This window comes from Oryctolagus cuniculus, chromosome 9, assembly GCF_964237555.1.
Source record: "Oryctolagus cuniculus chromosome 9, mOryCun1.1, whole genome shotgun sequence".
NCBI lineage: Eukaryota > Metazoa > Chordata > Mammalia > Lagomorpha > Leporidae > Oryctolagus > Oryctolagus cuniculus.
The window spans coordinates 60,217,113-60,241,144 of NC_091440.1; the positions used below are offsets into that span (position 1 = coordinate 60,217,113).

The following is a 24,032-nucleotide window of genomic DNA, read 5'->3' on the forward strand; positions in this document are numbered from 1 at the left end:
AAAGTAGTCATTTCTCTGATAATTTTTATATTTTTAAAAATAAATAAGATGGGCATTATACTACAGTGGAAAGCATACTAGAATGACAGAAATCCCAGCTGTGTCACTAAATCACTTATGTCACTGGGCAAGTTATTTTGTTTCTCTAGACTCTATACTATAAAATGACTGGGTTGATCTTTTTAGGTATTTTCTAGTAATCAACTTTTAAAAAAAGATTTATTTATTTATTTATTTATTTGAAAGGCAGAATGAGAGGGGGAGGGAGGGAGGGAGAGAGGGAGAGGGAGAGAGAGAGAGAGAGAGAGAAAAGAGATCACTCCAAATGGCTGCAACAGCCCAAAGTCAGGAGCTTTATCCAGGTCTCCCATATGGGGGCAGGGGTCCATGTACTTGGACCATCTTTTGCTGCTTTCCCTGGAGCATTAGTAGGAAGCTGGATCAGAAGTGGAGGTGTCACAGGCAGCAGCTTAACCAGCTGCACTGCAATGCCAGACCTTCATTCTCAGTTTCAATCATTACCAAAAAGTGGTCAATCTTCTTTGAACCATGTCCTACCCACTATCCCTAAGTCTTCTTTTATCTCTAAATATTTTAACATGTGCATATAAAAGATGAAGAGTCTAACTCAATGCTATTATCAGATCTTAAAAACATGATAAGTACTTCTTTCATATCATTTGTTAGGGGTTGGACTAGGCCCTCCAAAAATTTGTATGTTAAATTCTGATCTGCCTGCTGCTGCAGCCCTAGCAGCCACTGCCATGAACAGGATCAGAAAGGCATGTGCAGGTACGAAGTGTGAGTACAACCTGTGCTTCAGTTACTGGTTTGCTGAGAGGTTCTGCAAGAGGGACAGCTCTAAGGATCGGGCGTTAAACTCTTCAAGCATTACCAGCAGCATGCTCAGAAAGCAATTAAGGAGAGAGTCCTACTGAAGGATTGGAGTTTACTGGCCATGGCAAAGAAAAGTCTGAGAACTCTTCTTTATATATATACATATATATATATTTGGACAGGCAGAGTTAGACAGTGAGAGAGAAAGACAAAGAGAAAGGTCTTCCTTCCGTTGGTTCACCCCTCAAGTGGCCACCACAGCCAGCGCCGATCCGAAGCCAGAAGCCAGGTACTTCCTCCTGGTCTCCCATGCGGGTCCCTCCAAGCACTTGGGCCACCCTCCACTGCCTTCCCGGGCCACAGCAGAGAGCTGGACTGGAAGAGGGGCAACCGGGACAGAACCAGCGCCCCAACCAGGACTAGAACCCAGGGTGCCAGCACCGCAGGCAGAGGATTAGCCTAGTGAGCCGCGGCACTGGCCTGAGAATTCTTCTTGACATTGACAGACACCTTGAAATTGTATTCTCCAAATTAGTAAATTGAAAACTATGGAGTTTTTCAACCGAGACTATGAAGATAGCCATTGGATTCGATGGGGAGTTTAGGAAGTAGTTGCTGTTTCCTCCTCCTGATGTTTTCCTCACTTGTCGAAGATGATAAACCATCACTCTTTGCTTTGAGAGATGATTTCTTACTTGCTCTAGCAGGAACTCATTGTGCTAAAATTGAACAATTTCTTGGGATTATGGGTGCAATACCTGATCTAGGATGAGCTTTAAACATACTCTGTAAGTAAATAATGCTAAACTAGTCAGGCAGATCAGGATTGCCTGACTTCTTGATTTCTGCTGCAAAGGATATTATATACATTGTCCTGGGATCATTCTTCATCAAAGCCATTGGCCAGGATCTCTGTTTGTCTTAGCGACCCAATATTCTGACACAGGATCTGAGTACAATGGTTTGAATCAACGCTTAGGAGCACAGTTTTATTTTTATATATTAACAGTTGAGATTGCTGATGGGACCTGGGTTAGTGTTTTTTTTTTTTTTTTAACATTTACTTATTTATTTGAAAGTCAGAGCTACAAAGAGAGAGGAGAGGCAGAGAAAGAGAGAGAGAGGTCTTCCATCTGCTGGTTCACTCTCCAATTGGCCACAATGGCCAGGAGCCAGGAGCTTCTTCCAGGTCTCCCACACGGGTGCAGAAACCCAAGGAGTTGGGCCATCTTCCATTGCTTTCCCAGGCCTAGCAGAGAGCTGGATCGGAAGTGGAGCAGCCGGGACTCAAACCATATGGGATGCCAGCACTGCAGGCAGTGGCTTACCAGCTATGCCACAATGCCAGCCACTGGGTTAGCTTTTAATAGACAGTACCCTGCCTTAGCAAAAGGTGTCAGGTTAAGAGGTGAAATCTTTAAGAATGTTGCAGTGATCACCATTTCAGTGTATCTCAGAAATCAGCACATTGAGATACTTGAGGCCGGAGTTGTGGTATAATGGGTAAAGCCACAGCCTGGGACACTGGGATCCCCTATGGACGCTGGTTCCATAGGAGATGTCCCGATAGCTTCACTTCCAATCCAGGCTAATGGCCTGGGGAAAGCAACAAAAGACTGTCCAAGTGTTTGGACCCCTGCCACCCATGTGGAAGGCCTAGATGAAGCTCCTGGCTTCAGACTGGCCCAGCCCTGGCTGTTGTAGCCATCTAGGAAGTGAACCAGTAGATGGAAGATCTGTCTTTCTCTACCTCTGTCTCTCTGTAACTCTGACAAGGAGAGAAGAAGAGGGGAGAGGAGGGGAGGGGAGAGGAGGGGAGGGGAGAGGAGGGGAGGGGAGGAAGGGAAGGGAGGGGAGAAGAGAGGGAAGGGGAGGGGAGGAGAGAGGAGGGGAGGGGTGGGGAGAGGGAAGATGGAAGGAAGGAAGGGAGGGAGGGAGGGAGGGAGGGAGGGAGGGAGGGAGGGAGGGAGGGAGGGAGGAAAGAATTAACGAGGGAGAAGGAAAGAAGGAAGAAAGCAAATGGGATACTTGGAGTGGTCATGAGAAGGAACCTAAATTGCAGATTTGCCATTGCCAGCTTCCAACCCAAAAAATGGCAGAAAAAAAGGGTATTTGCTTTATTTGTCTTAATAACCAGGGCTGAACTATAATACCTGCAATCAAAAAGATGGAATAAACTGCAACATTTTGTGCCTATCATTAAAATAAGTTAACCTTCAGGGTGGGTGTTGTTGCAAAGTGGGCTGTCACCCCATGGAATGCTAGTTCAAGTCTTGGCTACTCCACTTCAATTTAGCTCCTTCCAAATGTGCCTGGGAAGCAGCAGACAATGGTTCAAACACCTAAGTTTCTGCCACCCCATGGCAGACCTGGATGGAGTTTCTGGATCCTAGCTTTGGCCTGGTAAAACCCCAGATGTTGTAGCCATTTGAGGAGTAAATCAGTAAATGAAAGAGTTCTATATTTCTTTGTCAGTCCGTCTGTCTGTCTCTTTTTCCTTCTGTCACTCTTTCAAATAAATAAATCTTTTAAAAAAAATGCCAAGTCCTCAATACCTCAGAATATGATTCTATTTGGAGGCAGGGTCTTTAAAGAAACAATCAAGTTAACACAAAGTCATTAGGGTAGTCCCTAATCCAGCATAACTGGTATTCCTCTAGGCAGAAATTAGGTCACAGACCGGTACACAGAAAGAAGAGTCATCTACAAGCCCAGGAAATAGGCCTCAGGAGAAACTAAATCCGTCACCAACACCTTGATCTCAGAATTCTAGCTTCCAAAAGTGTGAGAAAATAAATTTCTCTTGTTTGGATACAATACCCAGAACGTGGTATTTTGCTATGGCAGCCCCAGTAAATGAATACAAAGTCACTTTAAAAAGCTTATGGAAAACGGAATTAACACATTTTCATGCAAAATATTTTGAGATCTATACATTGCTTTTTTTGATAATACACATTTTCCACAAACTTCATGAAGCATCCTCATAGATCATCTGAAGTATCATCTAACATTCCTAAGAATGAAACTGTTCTTACCTATCTCTTACTTCCCCAGGAGTTTCTCAATGGCACAGTTCACCACTACCATCACCACCACCCCTCCCAGGACAAGGACATCTGTAAGGTTCTTTCCTTTCTCATGACAACTGCTCATACAAGGATGGCTGTGTTCAGTAAAGGCTTGAGTTGGGAGATAAGAAGGGGAGAAGGGGGAACATGACAATAGGAAATCTGGTTTCCAAGATATGACTCATTCCACACCAGGTCTGTTTTCTAGTAAGGAGCTTATCTGTACTTCATCATTTGCTGTCTTCAAGTCTAAAACCAAGACAGTGAAGCACTGAAAAAAAGACACAATTCCTTCTCCTAAAGATCCAATATATCTGCTTTCTTAGTCTCTATTTTTTTTCTGAGGACCAGTGTTTCCCCTGATGACTAAGCACAGGGATAAATGCCCCTTCAGCAGAGATATTGGTTCCCAACCTATCAGGAGTGCAGCATATCCCTAAGACTTCCAGTTACATCAGAATTCACTGCAAAAACCCTGCTACCTTCAAAACAGATAACCCATATGGTGGTAGTCACACTGTTAAACAAAACACAAAGACCCCAGAGAGCAACAAATACAAATTTCTAATCTTACTAATCTGATTTCTTTACTTACAAGGGAGAAGCAAGTCTAGATTCACACACACACACACACACACAAAAAAGTCTCACTGGTTTACACTGAACAAAAATGTGATTACATGAGAGGTCTTCAAAATGTTCATGGAAGATATGTAGTATAAAAAATTATGGGTTTCAGGCTGGTACCACGGCTCACCAGGCTAATCCTCCACCTTGCGGCGCTGGCACACCGGGTTCTAGTCCTGGTTGGGGCGCCGGATTCTGTCCCGGTTGCCCCTCTTCCAGGCCAGCTCTCTGCTGTGGCCCAGGAGTGCAGTGGAGGATGGCCCACGTACTTGGGCCCTGCACCCCATGGGAGACCAGGAGAAGCACCTGGCTCCTGCCTTCGTATCAGCGTGGTGCACCAGCCACAGCGTGCCGGCCGTGGCGGCCATTGGAGGGTGAACCAACGGCAAGGAAGACCTTTCTCTCTGTCTCTCTCTCTCACTGTCCACTCTGCCTGTCAAAAAAAAAAAAAAAATTATGGGTTTCAAAATTTTCTGCACCAAAATAGAACTTTTCATCCCATCTTTTCATGAACTTTTTGAATTCCTGAAAAACCCACTTTGTTAAAAATAGAAAACAGCACAAATATTGGGTGTTATAACCCAATGTTATCAATGAGAACTCTAAGACTTTGGGCAAATAATTTAACTTCTGTAACTGGAGCTTTCCTTTTTTATTGTGAGACTTGAGGAAAGACAAAGGAACTGTTAGAGACTGGAAGAGGCTAAAAACAAATAACTAAAGGATATGTGATTCTGGATAGCATCCTGGAACAGAAAAAGAGTATCAGTTTGAAACTGCTGAAACAGAATTAAGATCTAGGCTTAGCACATAATAATCTAATCAATGCTAGCGTCCTGTTCTTGATAAACATACAGAAGATATTAGTGGAAGCAGGGTGAAGAATGGAAGAGAACTCTTTTCTACTACTTTTATAACTTTCTATAAATTTAAGAACAATTCAAAATTAAAACTTTTTAATTTAAAAACTATCTGAATTTAATATATAGTAAGCACTCAATAACTGAGTCATTATTTTGATTATCATTATTACATTTACTATTACAGATAACTAAAATTTTATTCAATCCCAAGTCAATTTTTTTAAAGATTTATTTATTTATTTTGAAAGTCAGAGTTACAGAGAGGGAGAAACAAGGAGAGCCAAATCTCCCACTCACTAGTTCACTCTCCAAATAAAGCAACAGCCAGGGCTGAGCCAGGAGCTTCACCCAGGTCTCCCATAGGGGTACAGGGGCCCAAGAAGTTGGGCTATCTTCCACTGCTTTTTCCAAGCCATTAGCAGGGAGCTAGTTACATAGCGGAGCAGCCGGGACATGAACCTGCACCCAGTGGGATGCCCGTATTGCAGGTGGCTTTGCCAGCTATCCCACAAGGCCACACCCCTCCTCCCTGCCCAGGTCAACCTTTTTTATCTTCCTCCAGCTATAGCTAGCCTTTATCATGAGCTCCCAGTTTTCCCAAATATATAAATAGAAATCATAATTCTTTATCCTGCTTCTACTCTCTATTTTTATATGTCTTTGAGTACCTGTGAGCATCACCAGGAAACATAACCAAGCACAGATTTTTTTTTGGTTGGGAATCACAAAAATTCAGTATTATTTTTATCCATTTAACTCTAATTCAGTGTCACAGTTATCATTTTTATAATCTCATCATCTTTTCTAAATGATGGGCAAGAAATAAATTGATTTTTATTCACATCACATTTGTTTATTAAGGAAAGTAACTCATACTTACTGGCCATTTATATTTTTTCACTTATTTGACGAAACTATTCAAATTCTTTGCCCACTTCAGGTTGTTACTAATTTGTAACAGCTCTCTATATATTAAGGACATTAATTATTTATCAACCACATAGGCTGTAAATAGCATAACCCATTTGTTACTTGCCTTTTTTATTTCAATTACACAGAGATCTTCAGATGGACAATGAATATTATGAAACAAACTATGCACAGACTTCAAACACATTTTATACCAAATAAACTTAAGTATCCTTGTATTGCTTTTTTGGACTGAACAAATTTCCAGTATTTGTTACCAATTCTTATTTCCTTTTACACTTTTCTTATGTTTATGCTTGGAAAACCCTTTGTTCCTTTTTTCAATATTTATTTATTTATTTATTTGAAAAGAAGAGTTAAAGAGAGAGAGAGAGAGAGAGAGAGAGAGAAATCTTCTATCTGCTGGTTTACTCCACAAATGGCCACAATGGCTAGGGCTGGGCCAGGCCAAAGACAGGAGCCTGAAACTTCATCCAGGTCTCCCACATGGCTGGCAAGGGCCCAAGCACTTGGGCCATCTTTCATTGCTTTCCCAGTCCCATTAGTAAGGAGCGGGACGAGAAGTGGAGCAAGTGGGAATTGAACCGGAGCTTATATAGGAAGCCAGCATTGCAGGCGGCAACTTAAACTGCACCACAACACGAGCCCCAAACCTCCCATTTTTCATCTGGAATGGTAAGATTATGTTAGAACAAAGTATACCTTATGAAACAGGATAGAAGGGATGAACTGATAGTGTTCTGTGTGCCGTTAGTGATACAGAAAGCAGGAAGCTGTAAAGATGCTACTAACCTGTCCTTGGACACAGTGGATCACTTACTCGTGTTTTTTGCTTTGTTTTGTTTTCATAAAATTACAGTGGAGCAGTCAGGACTCACACCAGAGCTCATTTGAGATGCTGGCATCACAGTCAGCAGCTTAACCTGCTGCCACAATGCCAGATCCTCTTTGTTACTTTTAGATATTTTATTTATTTATTTTGAGGCAGATACAGAGACAGACAGACACTGAGCTCCTATCCACTAAGTTTACTTGCCAAAATGCCTCCTATAGGCAGGTCTGAGACAGGCTCAAGCCAGCAATTCAGTCCAAGTCTTCCGCATGGGTGGCAGGGACCCAAAAATTTGAGTTATCACCTGCTGCTTCCTATTCTGCATAGTAGTAGGAAGCTGGGATTGGGAGCAGAGCCAAGACTTGAACCTAGACACTCTGATTTTTTTTTTAAAGATTTATTTACTTATTTGAAAGGCAGAGGTACAGAGAAAGAAGGGGGCAAGAGGTGGGGAGAGATATCATCTATCTGCTGGCTTACTCCCCAAACAGCCAGGGTTGTGTCAGGCTGAATCCAGGAGCTTCTTCCAGCTCTCCCACATGGGTAAAGGGGCCCAGGGACTTGGGCCATCTTCTGCTACTTTCCCAGGTGCACTAGCAGGGAACTGGATCCGAAGTGGAGCACCTGGTACTTGAACCAGAACCCACATGGGATGCTGGCGCTGCAGGCCATGGCTTAACCAGCTATGCCACAGTGCCAACCCCTGCCAAGCAGCATCTTAACCAACAGACAAAATGCCCATCCCTGAAGTATTATTTTTAATGGTTTTGTCATCATATTTTTTTCATATATTTGTGATATAAGTTGACATTATGAAACATCACCAAGGTATAAAAATCTTTCTTTTCTCTCCCCTACAAAATGAATATCCAGTCATTCTTCCTTTGTTTTCTCATTTAAAATGTCACTATTACCTTAAAATTTTTCTTAATATAAGGAGAATACATTTCATGTATTTCAAAGGTACAATATCTAAGAACATAAGGCTATTTCTTTCCCTCCTCCTTCCATTAAAAAAATTTTTCCAATAACAAACTTTCAATTTACTTTATAATCACAGGCTTAATATTCTACTAAATGTAGTGATCAACAAGTAAAAAGATCACTGTTCCATAGGAATATAGCCAAGGGTTATATACAATAATCAAATCATAATATGTCGGCCGGCGCCACGGCTCACCAGGCTAATCCTCCGCCTTGCGGCGCCGGCACACCGGGTTCTAGTCCCGGTCGGGGCGCCGGATTCTGTCCTGGTTGCCCCTCTTCCAGGCCAGCTCTCTGCTGTGGCCAGGGAGTGCAGTGGAGGATGGCCCAAGTACTTGGGCCCTGCACCCCATGGGAGACCAGGAAAAGTACCTGGCTCCTGCCTTTGGATCAGCGCGGTGCGCTGGCTGCAGTGCACCGGCCATTGGAGGGTGAACCAACGGCAAAGGAAGACCTTTCTCTCTGTCTCTCTCACTCACTGTCCACTCTGCCTGTCAAAAAAAAAAAAAATCATAATATGTCAATTTCACTCCTATACATCAGTTTTTTTTTCTTTTTGAACTCTATATATTAGCCACAACACAGAGAAAACACATGATATGCATCTTCTGGTCTCTGGCTTATTTCACTAAGCATAATGGTCTCCAGTTGTGTCCAGTTTGTTGCAACAGACAGTATTTCTTAACTTCTTACATAGATCAGACTATGCATCTAGTCTTAATATTCATTTTGAATAGTCCAACTGACATTCTTTCACTAATACCACTCTGTTCCAGTTTCTCTAACTTCAAAACTTTTAGTATTTGGTAGCTTAAGTTGACACAAGAAACTTTACTAAATACATATTACATATTACACACACTGTGGTCAGTGCTAAGATAAAGCTGACACTAGGAGCCACAATACTTGCCACCTTGATCTAGCGATCCACCCATTATGCCTATTTCTAGGAAGCTTATTTTAAGAATAAAAATACAAGTATTTACTTTCAAATATTTTTCTCAATATATCCAACATTACTGGCCAAGAAAAATATACATGTAAATATATAAAAGTACAATATACAGATCTCTAAAAATGACAAAAATGTAAGTACCACTACCTCAAATTTACATAGTCTACTCTTGAAGTTCAAAATATCTTGCTTGAGGGCCAGCACTGTGGTGTATTGGGCTAAACCTCCGCCTGGGGCTCCAGCATCCCATATGGTTGCCGGTTCGTGTCCTGGCTGCTTCTCTTCCGTGCCACCTCTCTGCTATGGCCTGGGAAAGCAATAGAGCATGGCCCAGGTGCTTGGGCCTCTGCACCTGCAGGGGACCCAGAAGAAGCTCCTGGCTCCTGGCTTTGGATCAGCTTAGCGCAGGCTTGGCTCTGGCTATTGCGGCCATCTGGGGAGTAAACCAGCGGACGGAAGATCTGTCTCTCTGTCTCTCCCTCTCTGTGGCTCTACCTCTCAAATAAATAAATAAAATCTTTAACAAAAAATCTTGCGTGTTCTACATGAACAAAAGAGAAATCTATAAATCTCAGGACTCTTACCGTACATGTGGGTCATGGTCTACTATTTTGATCTTGTGGCAGTAGTAAGCAAAGAGCATTCCTATCTCTTCCCCTACAACCAATCTCATTTTGTTCTCAGGAATACAGAGCCAGGTATATAAACAAAGATTTGGTGAACTGAGTAGTTTTGGTTCCTCTCACACATCTCCTATTTCAGTCATGTTCATCTCAACATACTTAGGAAAGAACAAAGGGGAAGTAAGACGGCAGAATGAAACACAGCAAATGACTCAGAAAATGTTGTCTCCTCTCAGCAAGAATCTAGCTTCTATAGGTAATGAAATTTCTCAAAAAAAAGTTAGGGACATTTTACACCCCCAAAACCTCAGGACTGATACAGTGTCCCAAACAGTGCCGCAGCAAGGTCTGCTGAAAACACACACACCTGTAAGGGTGATGTCGTCGTCGTCATCATCAATGATTTCCTCCTCAGCGACGTCCAGGGAGCTCTCAGTAATCATGTCATTGGGCTCTTCCACACAGGCCAGACCAGCGTAACTATTGAGAATATCCGCCCCAGGAACATGTTCCACAATTACTGCAGGAAAAATCGCTGGATCACCAAGCTGGAAAGGGTAGAGAAAGAGAGGTGAGAGAAAACAAATGCTTAAAAGTTTCATTTTTGTTACAAATATAATCCAAAAATATTTCATGCTGGTCATCAATTTAGCTTTTACTTCATAAGCCACTTGATCTTCTACATTTTTGGGGCTGCAGAGAATATCTTTCCATTAAGGTCATCTAAATTTCCATTATTCTTGGGTCTTACTACCCAAGTTTCATTGGGAAACCTATAAATGATCTATAGTTTTTAAACGACATTAAATTTAAAAGCCTTATAATATATCAATGCATAAGCATGAACCAAGAAGTGATATGCAAATATAAAATACAATTAAGTAAAATCTCAAAAGTTTGGCATGGGCTGGCGCCGCGGCTTACTTGGTTAATCCTCCGCCTGCGGCGCCGGCACCCCAGGTTCTAGTCCCGGTTGGGGCGCTGGATTCTGTCCCGGTTGCTCCTCTTCCAGTCCAGCTCTCTGCTGTGGCCTGGAAGGGCAGTGGAAGATGGCCCAAGTGCTTGGGCCCTGCACCTGCATGGGAGACCAGGAGGAAGCACCTGGCTCCTGGCTTCGGATTGGCACAGTGCGCAGGCCGTAGCGGCCATTTGCAGGGGGTGAACCAACAGAAAAGGAAGACCTTTCTCTCTCTCTCTCTCTTTCTAACTCTGCCTGTCAAAAAAAAAAGTTTGGCATGAACCAAAAAATAGTTCCTGTGAGCTTAATAAATACACCATCACTTGACATAGAGGCTTGATTTTAACAACAGCTTTTGACTCAAACAGGAAAATTAACTTTCATTTTCTTTATTGTTCTCTTCAATCATAGCTATTAACAGTACACATTATTACTGTTAATGTCTAGTTATGAAATCATGGAATTTTGGAACTAAGGAAGCCTTAAAGTTTAATCTAGTACGTCCACCTTGTTTTACAGATGAGGAATTGACCCAGATAGTTTCCAGCAATCCACTCAGAAATCACTTAGGGACAAACCTCATTAAGCTCGTACCTCTTTAACTTTCAATTTTGAAACAATTCCAGATTTAGAAAAGTTGCAAACACAGCACAAATAATTCCCATACAACCTTCCTCTATATTCCTCAAATTCCAGCATTTAATCACAACTCCAAGAATATTTCTTTTTTTTAACTCCAAGAATATTTCAAAATGTTCATAGGCAATGCATATTATGAAAAAAACCCATGAATTTCAAAACTTTTTGTACCAAATATATTTTAACTCCATTTTTCCATGAACTTTATGAAGCACACTTATATTTATTATTCTCTTCCTATATCATTTTCTAATTTGTTTGAAAGTGGTAGAGATTTCGCTCCTTTAACCTTGAACATTCCAGTAATTTATTTCCTAAATGCTCATATAAGAATATCTTATATAAATACAGCACAATTATCGAAACCAGAAAGTAACATGAGTATAAGGGTACTTCAAAAAGTTTGTTGAGAAAAAGGAATTAAGGGGTGCCCTGTGGCGTAGCGTGGTAGGTTAAAGCTGCCGTCTGTAGTGCCGGTATCACCTATGGGCGCCAGTTCAAGACCCAGCTGCTCCACTTCTGATCAGTTCTCTACTATGGCCTGGGAAAGCAGCAGAAGATGGCCCAAGTCCTTGGGCCCCTGCACACATGTAGGGGACCCAGAGGAAGCTCCTGGCTCCTGGCTTCAGATCGGCCCAGCTCCAGCTGTTGTGGCCATTTGAGGAGTGAACCAGCAGATGGAAGATATTGCTCTCTGCCTCTCTGCAACTATGCCTTTCAAATAAATTAACAATGGAAAAAAAACAATGGAAAGAAAAAGGTATTAAAAGGTTAGTTTACTTTGGTGCAACAATAACTTGAAGTCTATGCACACTTTTTTCATAATATGTATTTTCCATAAACAAATTTTTTGAAGGCTCCTCATATACACGTTTCATAAATTTTTGACACCCAAATAAATTTATCTTTTAATTCTATTATCCATGAACTTTTTGAAGCGCAACGCTATAATATAATCAATTTGTTGCTGATATCCTTTATAAAAAAAAATGAACAAAAATTTTTTTGGTTCAGGAGTCAATGTAGCATCATAGGTTTAATTTAATAAATATCCTGCCTGTTCCTTAATAACAAGTCCTTTAACCTGAAATATTTTTTTTCCTTTAACCTGGAACAGTTCTTCAGCCTTTGTCTTTCACAATCTTGACAGTTTTGCAGAGTATAGAGCATTTATTTTGTAGAATGTTCTCAACCTGGGTTTGTATGGTATCTCCTCTCCTCAATCATTCAATTATTTTCATTTTTGGCGCGAATACCAAAAAAAGTATATACAAATACAGTATGTCATAGCTTTTAAAATATGTATTTGTCAGGGCCCTGTGGCATAGCAGGGAAAGCTGCCACCTGCCGTGCTGGCATCCCATATGGGCACCAGTTCGAGTCCCGACGGATCCAGCTCTCTGCTGTGGCCTAGGAAAGCAGTAGAAGATGGCCCAAGTCCTTGGGTCCCTGCACCCACGTGGGAGACCCGGAAGAAGCTCCTGGCTTTGAATCTGCGCAGCTCCAGCTGTTGCAGCCATCTGGGGAGTGAACCAACAGATGGAAGACCTCTCTTTTTCTCTCTGTCTCTGCCTGCCTCTCTGTAACTCTGACTTTCAAGTAAACAAATAAAACCTTAAAAAAAAATCTGTATGTCCTATAGCTGGGGTTATTAATTTTGATCACTTAGTTAAGGTAGTGTCCATCAGATCTCTTCAGCTGTAAAGTTACAATTTTTCCCTTTGTAACTAATAATTATATTATAGGAAGATACCTCAAGACTATGCAGACATTTTGGTTCTTACATAAACATTTCACCCATAAAGTATCATCTTCTTAAATATTAAAAAAAAAGTTCTTGCTCATAGGTAATGTCAGATACTTTGCTATTTTCCTTAGTTAATTCTATATTGAAATTATGTATGGTTTCATTATAACTCAGCAGCCTCAATCTTTTAAAATTCATGTTTGCAGAACTGCACGTTGAGATTATAGATATTACTCCCACCATAAGAATTATCTAAATTAAATATGTATCAGGTCCTACACAGATCTATCCTTTTCTTCAAGATGTCATGCTTTGAAATTTACAAATAATAACCCAAAACACATTTGGATCGTTTTATTTCAAAATGCTTCTTCCTGTTTCAGAAAACAGGAAGTTAACCAGAAGTAGCTGGCTCTTTGAATTATAAAGTAAGTTTTAAAACAAAAACTAGGAAGTTCAAAAATTATATTATAAAACACACATGCACACACAGAAAAAGAAGACGATGGAATACAACATATCCAATCAGAGACCTTTTGACCTTCCTTCTTCCCTTTAAGAGAAATGATTAATGCACAAGTAATCCAACCTAGTATGAAGCTGTGCTTGCTAAAACTTTTTATTTTCCTCAAGTTAAGCTTCTGTCTTCTAACACAGCTAAGCACAAAATTGGAAACATTTTCACGATTTCATTTTATGCTGCAATAACCCTATCTACAAGGTAAGAGCAGACATCATTCCATCCATTAACAGATGAAGAATTGGGTTAGGAAACTTAACAAGGTTACCTACTAAGTCAGAGACAGAGATGGGTCAGATATGATTCACAAAAGCCTTCACACAAATGAAACAAAAATATGCCTACCTACCCCAATCCATTTGGCTCCTGCAACCTGGGCAGACAGTAGTCAGAATGTGGATACTGAGTGAGATCCCAGTGGAAAGAACAGGCCATCAAAGAAGGAGGTACCTTTCTCTGAAGGGAGGAGAGAACTTCCACTTTGACTATGGCCTTGTCTAAATAAGATCGGAGTTGGTGAACTCAAGAGGCTTCTATAGATCTGGCAGCTCATGTCAAGAGCCTTGGGTGATTACTAACGTCATAAATAAGAGTGGCAATTGTTCAATCAACGACAGGAGTCACTATGCACTTACTCCCCATGTAGGATCTCTGTCCTTCATGTGTTGTACTATGTGAATTAGCGGTATAACTAGTACTCAAACAGTACTTTATACTTTGTGTTTCTGTGTGGGTGCAAACTGTTGAAATCTTTACCTAGTATATACTAAGTTGATCTTCTGTATGTAAAGATATTTGAAATCTTGATGAAGAATGGGATGGGAGAGGGAGTGGGAGATGGGAGATGGGATGGTTGCAGGTAGGAGGGAGATTATGGGGAGAAAAAGCTGCTATAATCCAAAAGCTGTACTTTGGAAATTTATATTTATTAAATAAAAGTTAAAGAAATGTGGATATTACAAGGGATTCTCCAAAACTTCATCTGAATCTATGTAGTCCAAGTTTCAAATAACTACAAATATTGATTCCTACTTTTTTCCTTGTCCTGTTCTACTTACCTATAATTGGGTTGAAATAGTTGATCACTCCATTCTCTGGCATTTACAGGTATTTATAGGTATTGTATACCTTGCCAAATATCACAATAACCAACTCCACTTCTACTCCAGTTCCCTCCCCAAAGGCAAACATTCTTACCAGTCTCTGTTCCCAAACACAGAAAGTCTGTATATAATAAAACATATTCCAATTTGCTTTAAAGGATCCTTTTAACTTCAATTTTAAGAATTTAACATTAAGCTATTAAAATTTTAAACACACACAAGTTTCCTTTGAAGCAGAAGTTTAAGAATGAAAGGAACACATGGTTCTGTGATTTAGTACAAAAGAAATCTGTGAACCTGAGGCCTAGGGTCTTCTTCAACCCTGATTCTGTTATGTTAATATCCTCACCTATAAATGAAGGAAGAGCACCAGCTGATCCTAAGGGCACTACCAGGTTTTGTTTAATTAAGATGTATTTTAACTTCAGGTATTTTCATGCTCATGCTCATAACATTACAACATGAGCTTATTCATTTTATACACTAAACAGGAAGAGAGCAGGATGCCCAATGGCCATGTAGCTGCTGTCCTGTCTACTATTATTAGCAAACATAATTAACATGCCAAGCATTTTTGCCCACTGTTTTACAAGTATTACCACTCTAACACCACAAAACCCTATGAGGAAAATATACTGGACTCTACTTTCTACATGAGAAAATGGAGGCAAGGAGAAGGGAAGCATGAGGTCATTCAAATGTTCATGGAAAACATGCAGTACCTTTTAGGTCATTTCCCTACACAGTTTTAAAAGTATCCTTCTATAGTGGGCTCTCCATATCCAACAATTCAACTGCAAGTCAAAAATATTCAGAAAAACTTGTCTAAACTAAATGTGCACAGATTTTTCCCTCTTAACAATATAGTATAAGACCTGTTTACACTATATTAGTTATAGTAAGGAATCTGGAGGTGATTTAAAGGATATGCATATGTTACATTTAAACACTGCAACATTTAATATCAGGAACTTGAGCATCCACAGATTCTGGTGGCCACAAAGAGTCCTAGAACTGAGGAACAATTAATTCAGCATAATACATCTGTTTAGCAAGTGGTAGAACCCTAGCTTGAACTGACTCCAGTGCTCCTTACCTATACATCATTATAGTCAGCCTTCAGGCCGGTGCCGCGGCTCATTAGGCTAATCCTCCGCCTGCAGCACCGGCACCCCAGGTTCTAGTCCTGGTTGGGGTGCCGGAGTCTGTCCCGGTTGCTCTTCTTCCAGGCCAGCTCTCTGCTGTGGCCCAGGAAGGCAGTGGAGGATGGCCCAAGTGCTTGGGCCCTGCACCTGCATGGGAGACCAGGAGGAAGTACCCGGCTCCTGGCTTTGGGCACAGCGTCAGCCGTAGCGGCCATTTGTGGGGTGAACCAATGGAAGGAAGACCTTTCTCTCTGTCTCTCTCTCTCACTGTCTAACTCTGCGTGCAATAAAAAAAATCAGCCTTCAACCTGAGCTTTGTTTTGTTGGCATATTTACTTAGCTCTGTTTAAAAAAAACAGAATAGGAAAGAAAATGGAGGCATGACTTTCAATATTATCTTTTCCAGGGATTCACCAATCTGCAAGCTTTTTGTGGAGACAACCAGTTCTTTCTGGCCTGCAGAGTGCCTTCAGGGATCATTACCTAGTGCATCCAGGGTTCAGAATTACTGTTCTAAAAAAAATTACAACATTCAAAACTGTATTCTTTAACTGAGTCAACTTTAATTATTCATGCCATTACCTGGGATATTAGTGACCAGACAGTTATATGAAAACTTTCCTGTTCAGCACTTGCAGATTATTTTTCCTTTTCTTTTTGGGAAAGTAAAACACAATCTGGGTTATTAAATAGGAAAGGACTCCTCGCAATTAAACCAGTTTTCAAACTCTGAATTTCCAGTAGCAAATTAAACTTGTCAAGATAAACTAATTTTCATTTGTTCAGTAACTTTATCAAAGTTCTTAATAGCTCCAGCGTGAAAAATGCATATGCTAATTTTCCTTTACTAGGGGAATTTAGGACAAGTATTGAAAGAAACTTTTTAACAGCAATAATAGAAGGAGAGACAGTTCCCCAAATGGCAACACTGTTGGCCATATAGCTTCCAGTTTTTGTTGCTGATCACATATGTGGCAATACCATCAAGACAAAAAGAGAAGGAAAGTGACCTAAACAATGTTACTCTCTGAAACAGGTTTGCTTGTTCCCTCAATATACCACAAACCAAAAGTCCTAGGTGGATATTTAAGATACTATGGATCATTATTACAACTCTAATAAGTAAAAGCTAATTCTACAGGTCTCTGGATACAAAAAAGCTTAGTAGCTTTCACATAACTTGTGTGCCAAGCTTCTCTTAACAGCAGAACTCAATCTGTTAAATGATGATTGTGAAACATCCTACTAAACTCTTCTATGCAACATCTTATTTCATTTTAAACTATTAACTGTTTTCCTGAAACAAACAAAGGAGGTTTAGAACTTACCTTTTTAAAATTCCCAGTGCAATGGTCCTTTTTAAGAACAGGTGTAAAACACAATTTCGAAGCAGTTCATACCATACCCTTGTGCAAAGACAAGGCAATACAAACAGTGTTCTGGCGCCTTTCTCTCCCTAGAGTCTTCAATAGCTCCCCAACACCAATTCTCTCCAATAAACACAGAAAGTCTAAATTTAGTGTACTCACTATGAAAACACATCTTTGAGACAAGTTCCTGTGCACTGTCTTCAAATCAGATTGCAGCCCCAAAGCCTCATCCTAACAAAACACTGCTTTGAGGACTTCTGACATTCCTGAATTATTTCCTTGCCTTTGATTTAAAAAAACAAAAGCACAAAACCAAAAATCCAGCACTTCACTCTATCATGGCCACATCTGACACTTTACCATGAGGGCACTGCACTATACACACACTATCAAAGCAGGGTTAGCCATTTTCAAGTTCTTATTTTAAGACCTGGTCCCACCATGTCTTATGATTTAGATTAAGGCAAATATCCAGCCTTTCTAGATTTCAGTTTTTGCATCTACCTAAAACAGTAATATCTTCTAAAGTTTTTCTTTTTTTTAATTAAATATGTATTTTATTTATTTGAGAGGTAGAGTTACAGACAGAGAGGTAGAGACAGAGAAAGAGGTCTTCCATATGCTGGTTCACTCCCCAGATGGCCACAATGGCCAGAGCTGCACCAATCCGAAGCCAGGAACCAGGAGCTTCTTCCAGGTTTCACAGGGGCCCAAGGACTTGGGCATCTTCTACTGCTATCCCAGGTCATAGCAGAGAGCTGGATAGGAAGAGGAACAGCCGGGACTGGGACCAGCACCCATATGGGATGCCAGCGCCTCAGGCCAGGACTTTAACCCGCTGCACCACAGAGCCCACCCCCTAGAGTTTTTCTAAGAATTAAATAACATGTAAATAAGTCACCTGTTAAACTGGATGGCATAGAGTAAGTAGTCAAGATATCCTGTTAAAAGTCTTTCATTATTTGATTTAGCTAGATATACTCTTACAAGTTGACAGTATAAACTTACATTGAAAAGACATGGTTTTAGGTTTTTTTTTGGGGGGGGGGTTTAAAATATTTATTTATTAGAGGCGGCGCTGTGGTATAATGGGTAAAGCCACCACCTGCAGTGCTGGCATCCCATATGGGTGCAGGTTCAAGTCCAGGCTGCTACACTTCCGATCCAGCTCTCTGCTATGGTCTGGGAAAGCAATAGAAGATGGCCCAAGTCCTTGGGCCCCTGTGCTGGCATAGGTGACCGGGAGGAAGCTCCTGGCCCCTGGCTTCAAATTGGCGGCCAATTGGGGAGTGAACCAGTGGATGGAAGACCCCTCTCCCTCTCCCTTCCCCTCCCCTCCCCCTCTCCCAATTAGATTGGTGAACAAATCTAATCATCTATACTTAGCAGCAACCCTTCCTTCAAATAAAAACAAAAGGTGATCTATAAGTGTGCTCACTCTGAATGTTTATCAAAGTGTACACTTAAAGCCTGTGCATATTTTTGTATTTATGCTGTACTTCAATAAAAAGTTTAAAAAGCAGAGGCCCACCTGATAGAAAAAAAAACTTCAAAATGACTTCACCTTACTTTTCTTTAGTTTCAGTTCTAATCATTGTTCTGCCACAGAGATGGGAGAAGTTGGGGGAGGGGAATCCAAATAAATACTAGGATGGTATTGCTTCATTATTTCATGTAAATCATGATAAAATTATAGTAAATCTCTAGACACAGTATATCTAGATGGATACAAACACACACACACACACAAAATCAGGGTGACTGGTGAACAAAATGAAAATTGAAATTCTTTAAAACAAGTTTCCAAAGTACATTTTTATAAATTATTTTTGGAAATAAATTAGTATTGGAATATATTTGTATTACAAGAGTGTAGGGGCCAGCGCTGTGGCATAGCAGCTAAAGCCACCGCCTGCAGTGCCAGCATCCCATATGGGTGCCAGTTCGAGTCCCAGCTACTCCACTTCTGATCAAGCTCTCTGCTATGGCCTGGGAAAGCAGCAGAAGATGGCCCAAGTCCTTGGGCTCCTGCACCTGTGTGGGAGACCCAGAAGAAGCCCCGGGCTCCTGGCTTTGGATGGTGCAGCTCGGGCCATTGCAGCAATTTGGAGAGTGAACCAAGGGATGGAAGACCTCTCTCTCTGCCTCTCCTCTCTCTGTGTAACTCTGACTTTCGGATAAAGTTTTTTAAAAAAAGAATGTAAAGCATTACTGCTCCTTTTCCATTTAGTGCCCCTCCCCAATGGCTACCACTGTTACCAATTTCAAAAGCACATTTTAAATGATTTCAGGAATTGAAGCTGATAGAACAAAGACATAAGCCTTAGCCATTCTCAATCATTGCCCAAAAGATAGATAAACACTGGAATTTATTCCTTGCCCTTGAATCTCAATTGGGCCTCACACTCTATTGCCTTTACACCCTGCATTCTTTCCCAGGTTCCCAAGGCCCCACAGGTCCACCTGAAAGACCAGTTCTAGGAATCGGCCTCTGCTGCTGCCTCCTACCCCTACCCCCATCCCTAGCCCTCCTAAAATATAAAAAGGCCGGGCCCCTAGGGTCAGGGCCTTCTGCAACATGTTCCATCAATGTGCACACTGGCAGCTGGTGAACCACCTCTAACAATTATTCTCTGAATAAATCTGGTCTGACTCCAGATTCGTATACTGCCTCCTCTCTATTCTGCACCTCTCTTCCTAACATTTTTGGTGCTCTGTGTGAAGAGGCACCCATCCGTGCCTCTTTTCTTAACAGAAGTTTTATATAAAATAAGCTGGATTGTGCAATAGATCTCCAAGGTCCAGCACAAAGTTTTCTGTGAAGCATTTTTCACAGCCAAATTCTCTGAATACTTGGAGAAATTTGCCACTAACACAGCTTCATTATCTGCACATGAGAATATTTCTGTTGATTAGCTCAAGCTCTTTATTCTTAACTTTAAAAGAAAATAAAAAGCAATTTTAACAACCAGACAGAAAAGTTTACCTAGTTTGTAGTACACACTACCTAATATGTTAGTCTACCTTAAAAACATCAATTAAAAATACAGTATGTGAACCTAGTTTTTAAAAATTTAATACATAAATGTATTTGTGAGAAAGTAATAATCCTATTTATTCTAGGTATAAATTACTATAAAAATAATTTACTTAATATTTTTCCAGATTCTCTTTTTCATGTGTGGTTGCTTTTATCTCTTACATCCTAGAATAAATGTAAAGAATTTGGTGTCCCTTGAGTCAGATCCAAGTCCATGCAGGTGTTGTCACTTTATACTCATTCCTTTCCAGGCAACAACGACTCTTTCATATAACCTCTCTCTGAGATTCTTCACTATAAGGGTTTTCCTTATTTGTAAAGTGGAGATAATGAGTTATTGTATTAACAGTTATCAACAAAATTATTGTGAATATGAAAAAGAAAACACATATCACATAGAGGTCCTGGCACAGGGAAGAGATAATAAATATTCCCTCTTATTATACTACAACAAAATACTTATCTTGATATGACCCATAGGTATATATGCACATTTTGCCAAATTTTAGTATCTATTTTGTGTTCACTTTGTAAAAATGAATTAGGAAACTTGCTCTAAACTGAACTATTTAAACAATTCATTAAATCTTAAATAACCATGGAACTATTTGGGCTACCAGTGTTATGCATGTGGGAATTGTTCCATGGCAATTTCCTCAGTTTCCTTCATGGTTACAAATGCATTTTCACTTCATGAAAGATACCCATTCTAAGTTACTTGTACTCCAAAAACTTAAAAATAGTTCCATGTATTCACTCAAAGAAAATTCACAAGGAAATCAACAAACATCCAATAAAGCAAATTATCCTCTAGTAGATACTCTGTAAGAATAGTGGTAGGGCCAGTGCTGTGGTGTAGTAGGTTAAGCCTCCACCTGCAGCCCAACATCCCATATGGACGCCAGCTTAAGTCCCAGCTGTTCGACTTCTCATCCAGTATCCCTGCTAATGGCCTGGGAAAGCAGCAGGAGATGGCCCAAAGTCCATGGACCCCTGTACCCACTTAGGAGACCCAGAAGAAGCTCCTGGCTTCGGATTGGCTCAGCTCCAGCTGTTGCGTCCATTTGGGGAGTGAACCAGCGGATAGAAGACTTCTCTCTGTAATTTTGCCTCGCAAATAAATAAATAGATGATAAAAAAACAACTTGCTAAGGTTCAGCCAACGATGCCTAAAGTAGTTGGGTCCTAAGATCCTGGCTTTGGCCTTACTCAGCCCTAGCTGTTGTAGGCATCTGGAGGGTGAACCAGCAGATGAGAGATCTTTCTCTCCCCCTGCTCCATTCAAATAGAAAGGAAGAAAACAACAAGAAAAATCATGCTTAAAATATCAAATTTGGATCCTTAAAAAAAAAAAAGTGCTAGTAAATTAGAACTGGAATCCAGACACTAATCTGTTATTTTGGAGAGTGATTACTCTGGGTGCCTTGGTAACCCCGCCTCCAAGTCTATCAAAAGTGAAAGGTTCTAATATAGGCCACTCAAGATAACATTATGCTGGGGGCGGTTCTGTGGTACATTGGGTTAAAGCTTCAGCCTACAGTGCCAGCATCCCATATGGGAGCCAGTTCAAGTCCCAGCTGCTTCACTTCTGATTCAGTTACCTGTAACAGCCTGGGAAACCAGTGGAAGATGGCCCAAGTGGTTGGGCTCCTGCACCTATGTTGGAGACCCGGATGAAGCTCCTGGTCTTGGCTTCTGAGTGAACCAGTGGATGGAAGACTTCTCTCTCTCTCTGTCTCTACTTCTCTATAACTCTATCTTTCAAATAAATAAAACAAATCTTTTTTTTTTTTTTTTTTTTTTTTTTTTGGACAGAGTGGACAGTGAGAGAGAGAGACAGAGAGAAAGGTCTTCCTTTGCCGTTGGTTCACCCTCCAATGGCCGCCGCAGATGGTGCGCTGCAGCAGGCGCAGCGCACTGATCCCATGGCAGGAGCCAGGTGCTTCTCCTGGTCTCCCATGGGGTGCAGGACCCAAGCACTTGGGCCATCCTCCACTGCACTCTCGGGCCACAGCAGAGAGCTGGCCTGGAAGAGGGGCAACCGGGACAGAATCCGGTGTGCCGGCACCGCAAGGCAGAGAATTAGCCTAGCGAGCCATGACGCCGGCCTAAAACAAATCTTAAAAAAAAAAAAAAAAAAAAAAAGAACTGCTGCAAGGATTAAATTACTTTTTTTTTTTTTTTATTTTTTTTATTTTTTTGACAGGCAGAGTGGACAGTGAGAGAGAGAGACAGAGAGAAAGGTCTTCCTTTGCCGTTGGTTCACCCTCCAATGGCCGCCACGGCCGGCGTGCTGCGGCCGGCGCACCGCGCTGATCCGATGGCAGGAGCCAGGAGCCAGGTGCTTTTCCTGGTCTCCCATGGGGTGCAGGGCCCAAGCACCTGGGCCATCCTCCACTGCACTCCCTGGCCACTAAATTACTTTTTTTAAAAAAGATAACATTAGGGGCCGACGCTGTGGTATAGCAGGTAAAGCCGCCACCTGCAGAGCTGGCATCCTATATGGGCGCTGGTTCGAGTCCCAGCTGCTCCACTTCCTATCCAACTCTCTGCTATGGCCTAGGAAAGCAGTAGAAGAAGGACCAAGCTCTTGAGCCCCTGCACCCGCGTGGGAGACCTGGAAGAAGCTCCTGGCTCCTGACTTTGGGTCAGGCCACCTCCAGCCATTGTGGCCACTTAGGGAGTGAACCAGCGGATGGAAGACCTTCCCCTCTCTCTCTGCCTCTCTCTCTCTGTATAACTCTTTCAAGTAAAATAAATCTTAAAAAAAAAAACATTATACTACAGAAAATTGATAGAATACTATCTATCACAGGGTAGCTTGTGGGAAACAATGTGTATGCAGAGAAGACTCTGTAACCTACAAAGGGCTATACAAAATGTTAAGCAGTATTAGCTTTACACAGTACTCAGTAAGTCAATCACAAAATGTTTTCTTGGCAGAAAAGTTAACATCCAGAGCAACAGTAGGGCAGAGAATGTAGACACATGTCTCTATTAGCCTCCTCAACTCCCAGTGACTTTCTTTCCTCAATATTCTAGCTTTTAAGGATTATATTATACACGCTATAAATATCACTAAACAGGTAAGTATTATGTTATATGGCTTAATACAGGAGGAAAATAATTGAAGTCTCTGGTAATTAACAAAGTGCTTCCAACTAAAAAGAAACTGACTACACTACAGTGCTAGGTAAAAAGTGTTCTTTAGTCTATCTTTGAGTTTTTCAAAGTAATAAACTATAAAATAAAATGGTACTGATAATGCGGTAATGATGATGATTAAAGTTGCCACTTTATATATACTTTATGTATGTACTTCATATGGCTTACACCACTTAATTGCCACAACAACACTATGCTAGTTTGTTGACATTTCTAGACAACCAGCCGAGAGGAGGCAGAACCAAGATCTGAATCCAGGCATTGTGACTCCAGGGTCGTCAGCTTAACCACCACCACAGACAACAAATTCACGATCCTGCAAATAAACTGCAGTCACACTCAAAGTTTCATCTTAAAGCTTGGCTTTAAAAATATACATATAGATACAAATTTGTTGTACTTCTGTCGGCTCTAGCAGACGTGAGTATTTCTGAAGAAACCTGGCTTCCTTGTTGATCAGTGCCATCAAAATGCAAGTCTAATTAAATGGTCTTTCCCTCAGACTTCCCCAAGATAACATTTGAAATTCCATTGAAAATCCCTGAGGAGTTGTTTAAACAAAGTCTAATCCCAGCATAGCTCTTTCAAGACAACTGCCCTTCTTTAGTCTTTTTCTTATGGGA

General features: G+C 41.0%; 1 protein-coding gene and 1 pseudogene across 11 annotated transcripts in view; one reads left to right on the top strand and one right to left on the bottom strand.

The window, feature by feature from the left end:
* The window catches only part of ELF1 (E74 like ETS transcription factor 1), a 114,102-nt gene that overhangs the window by 20,351 nt on the left and 69,719 nt on the right, over nt 1–24,032 (bottom strand). For all 11 annotated transcript variants that reach the window (XM_070048741.1, XM_017343508.3, XM_017343507.3 and 8 more), the window contains one exon: nt 10,090–10,270. In XM_070048741.1, coding sequence (XP_069904842.1) covers nt 10,090–10,270 — 181 coding nt within the window. The remainder of the gene's footprint in view (nt 1–10,089; nt 10,271–24,032) is intronic.
* Nucleotides 294–1,335, top strand: LOC138843786 (TP53-regulated inhibitor of apoptosis 1 pseudogene; annotated as a pseudogene).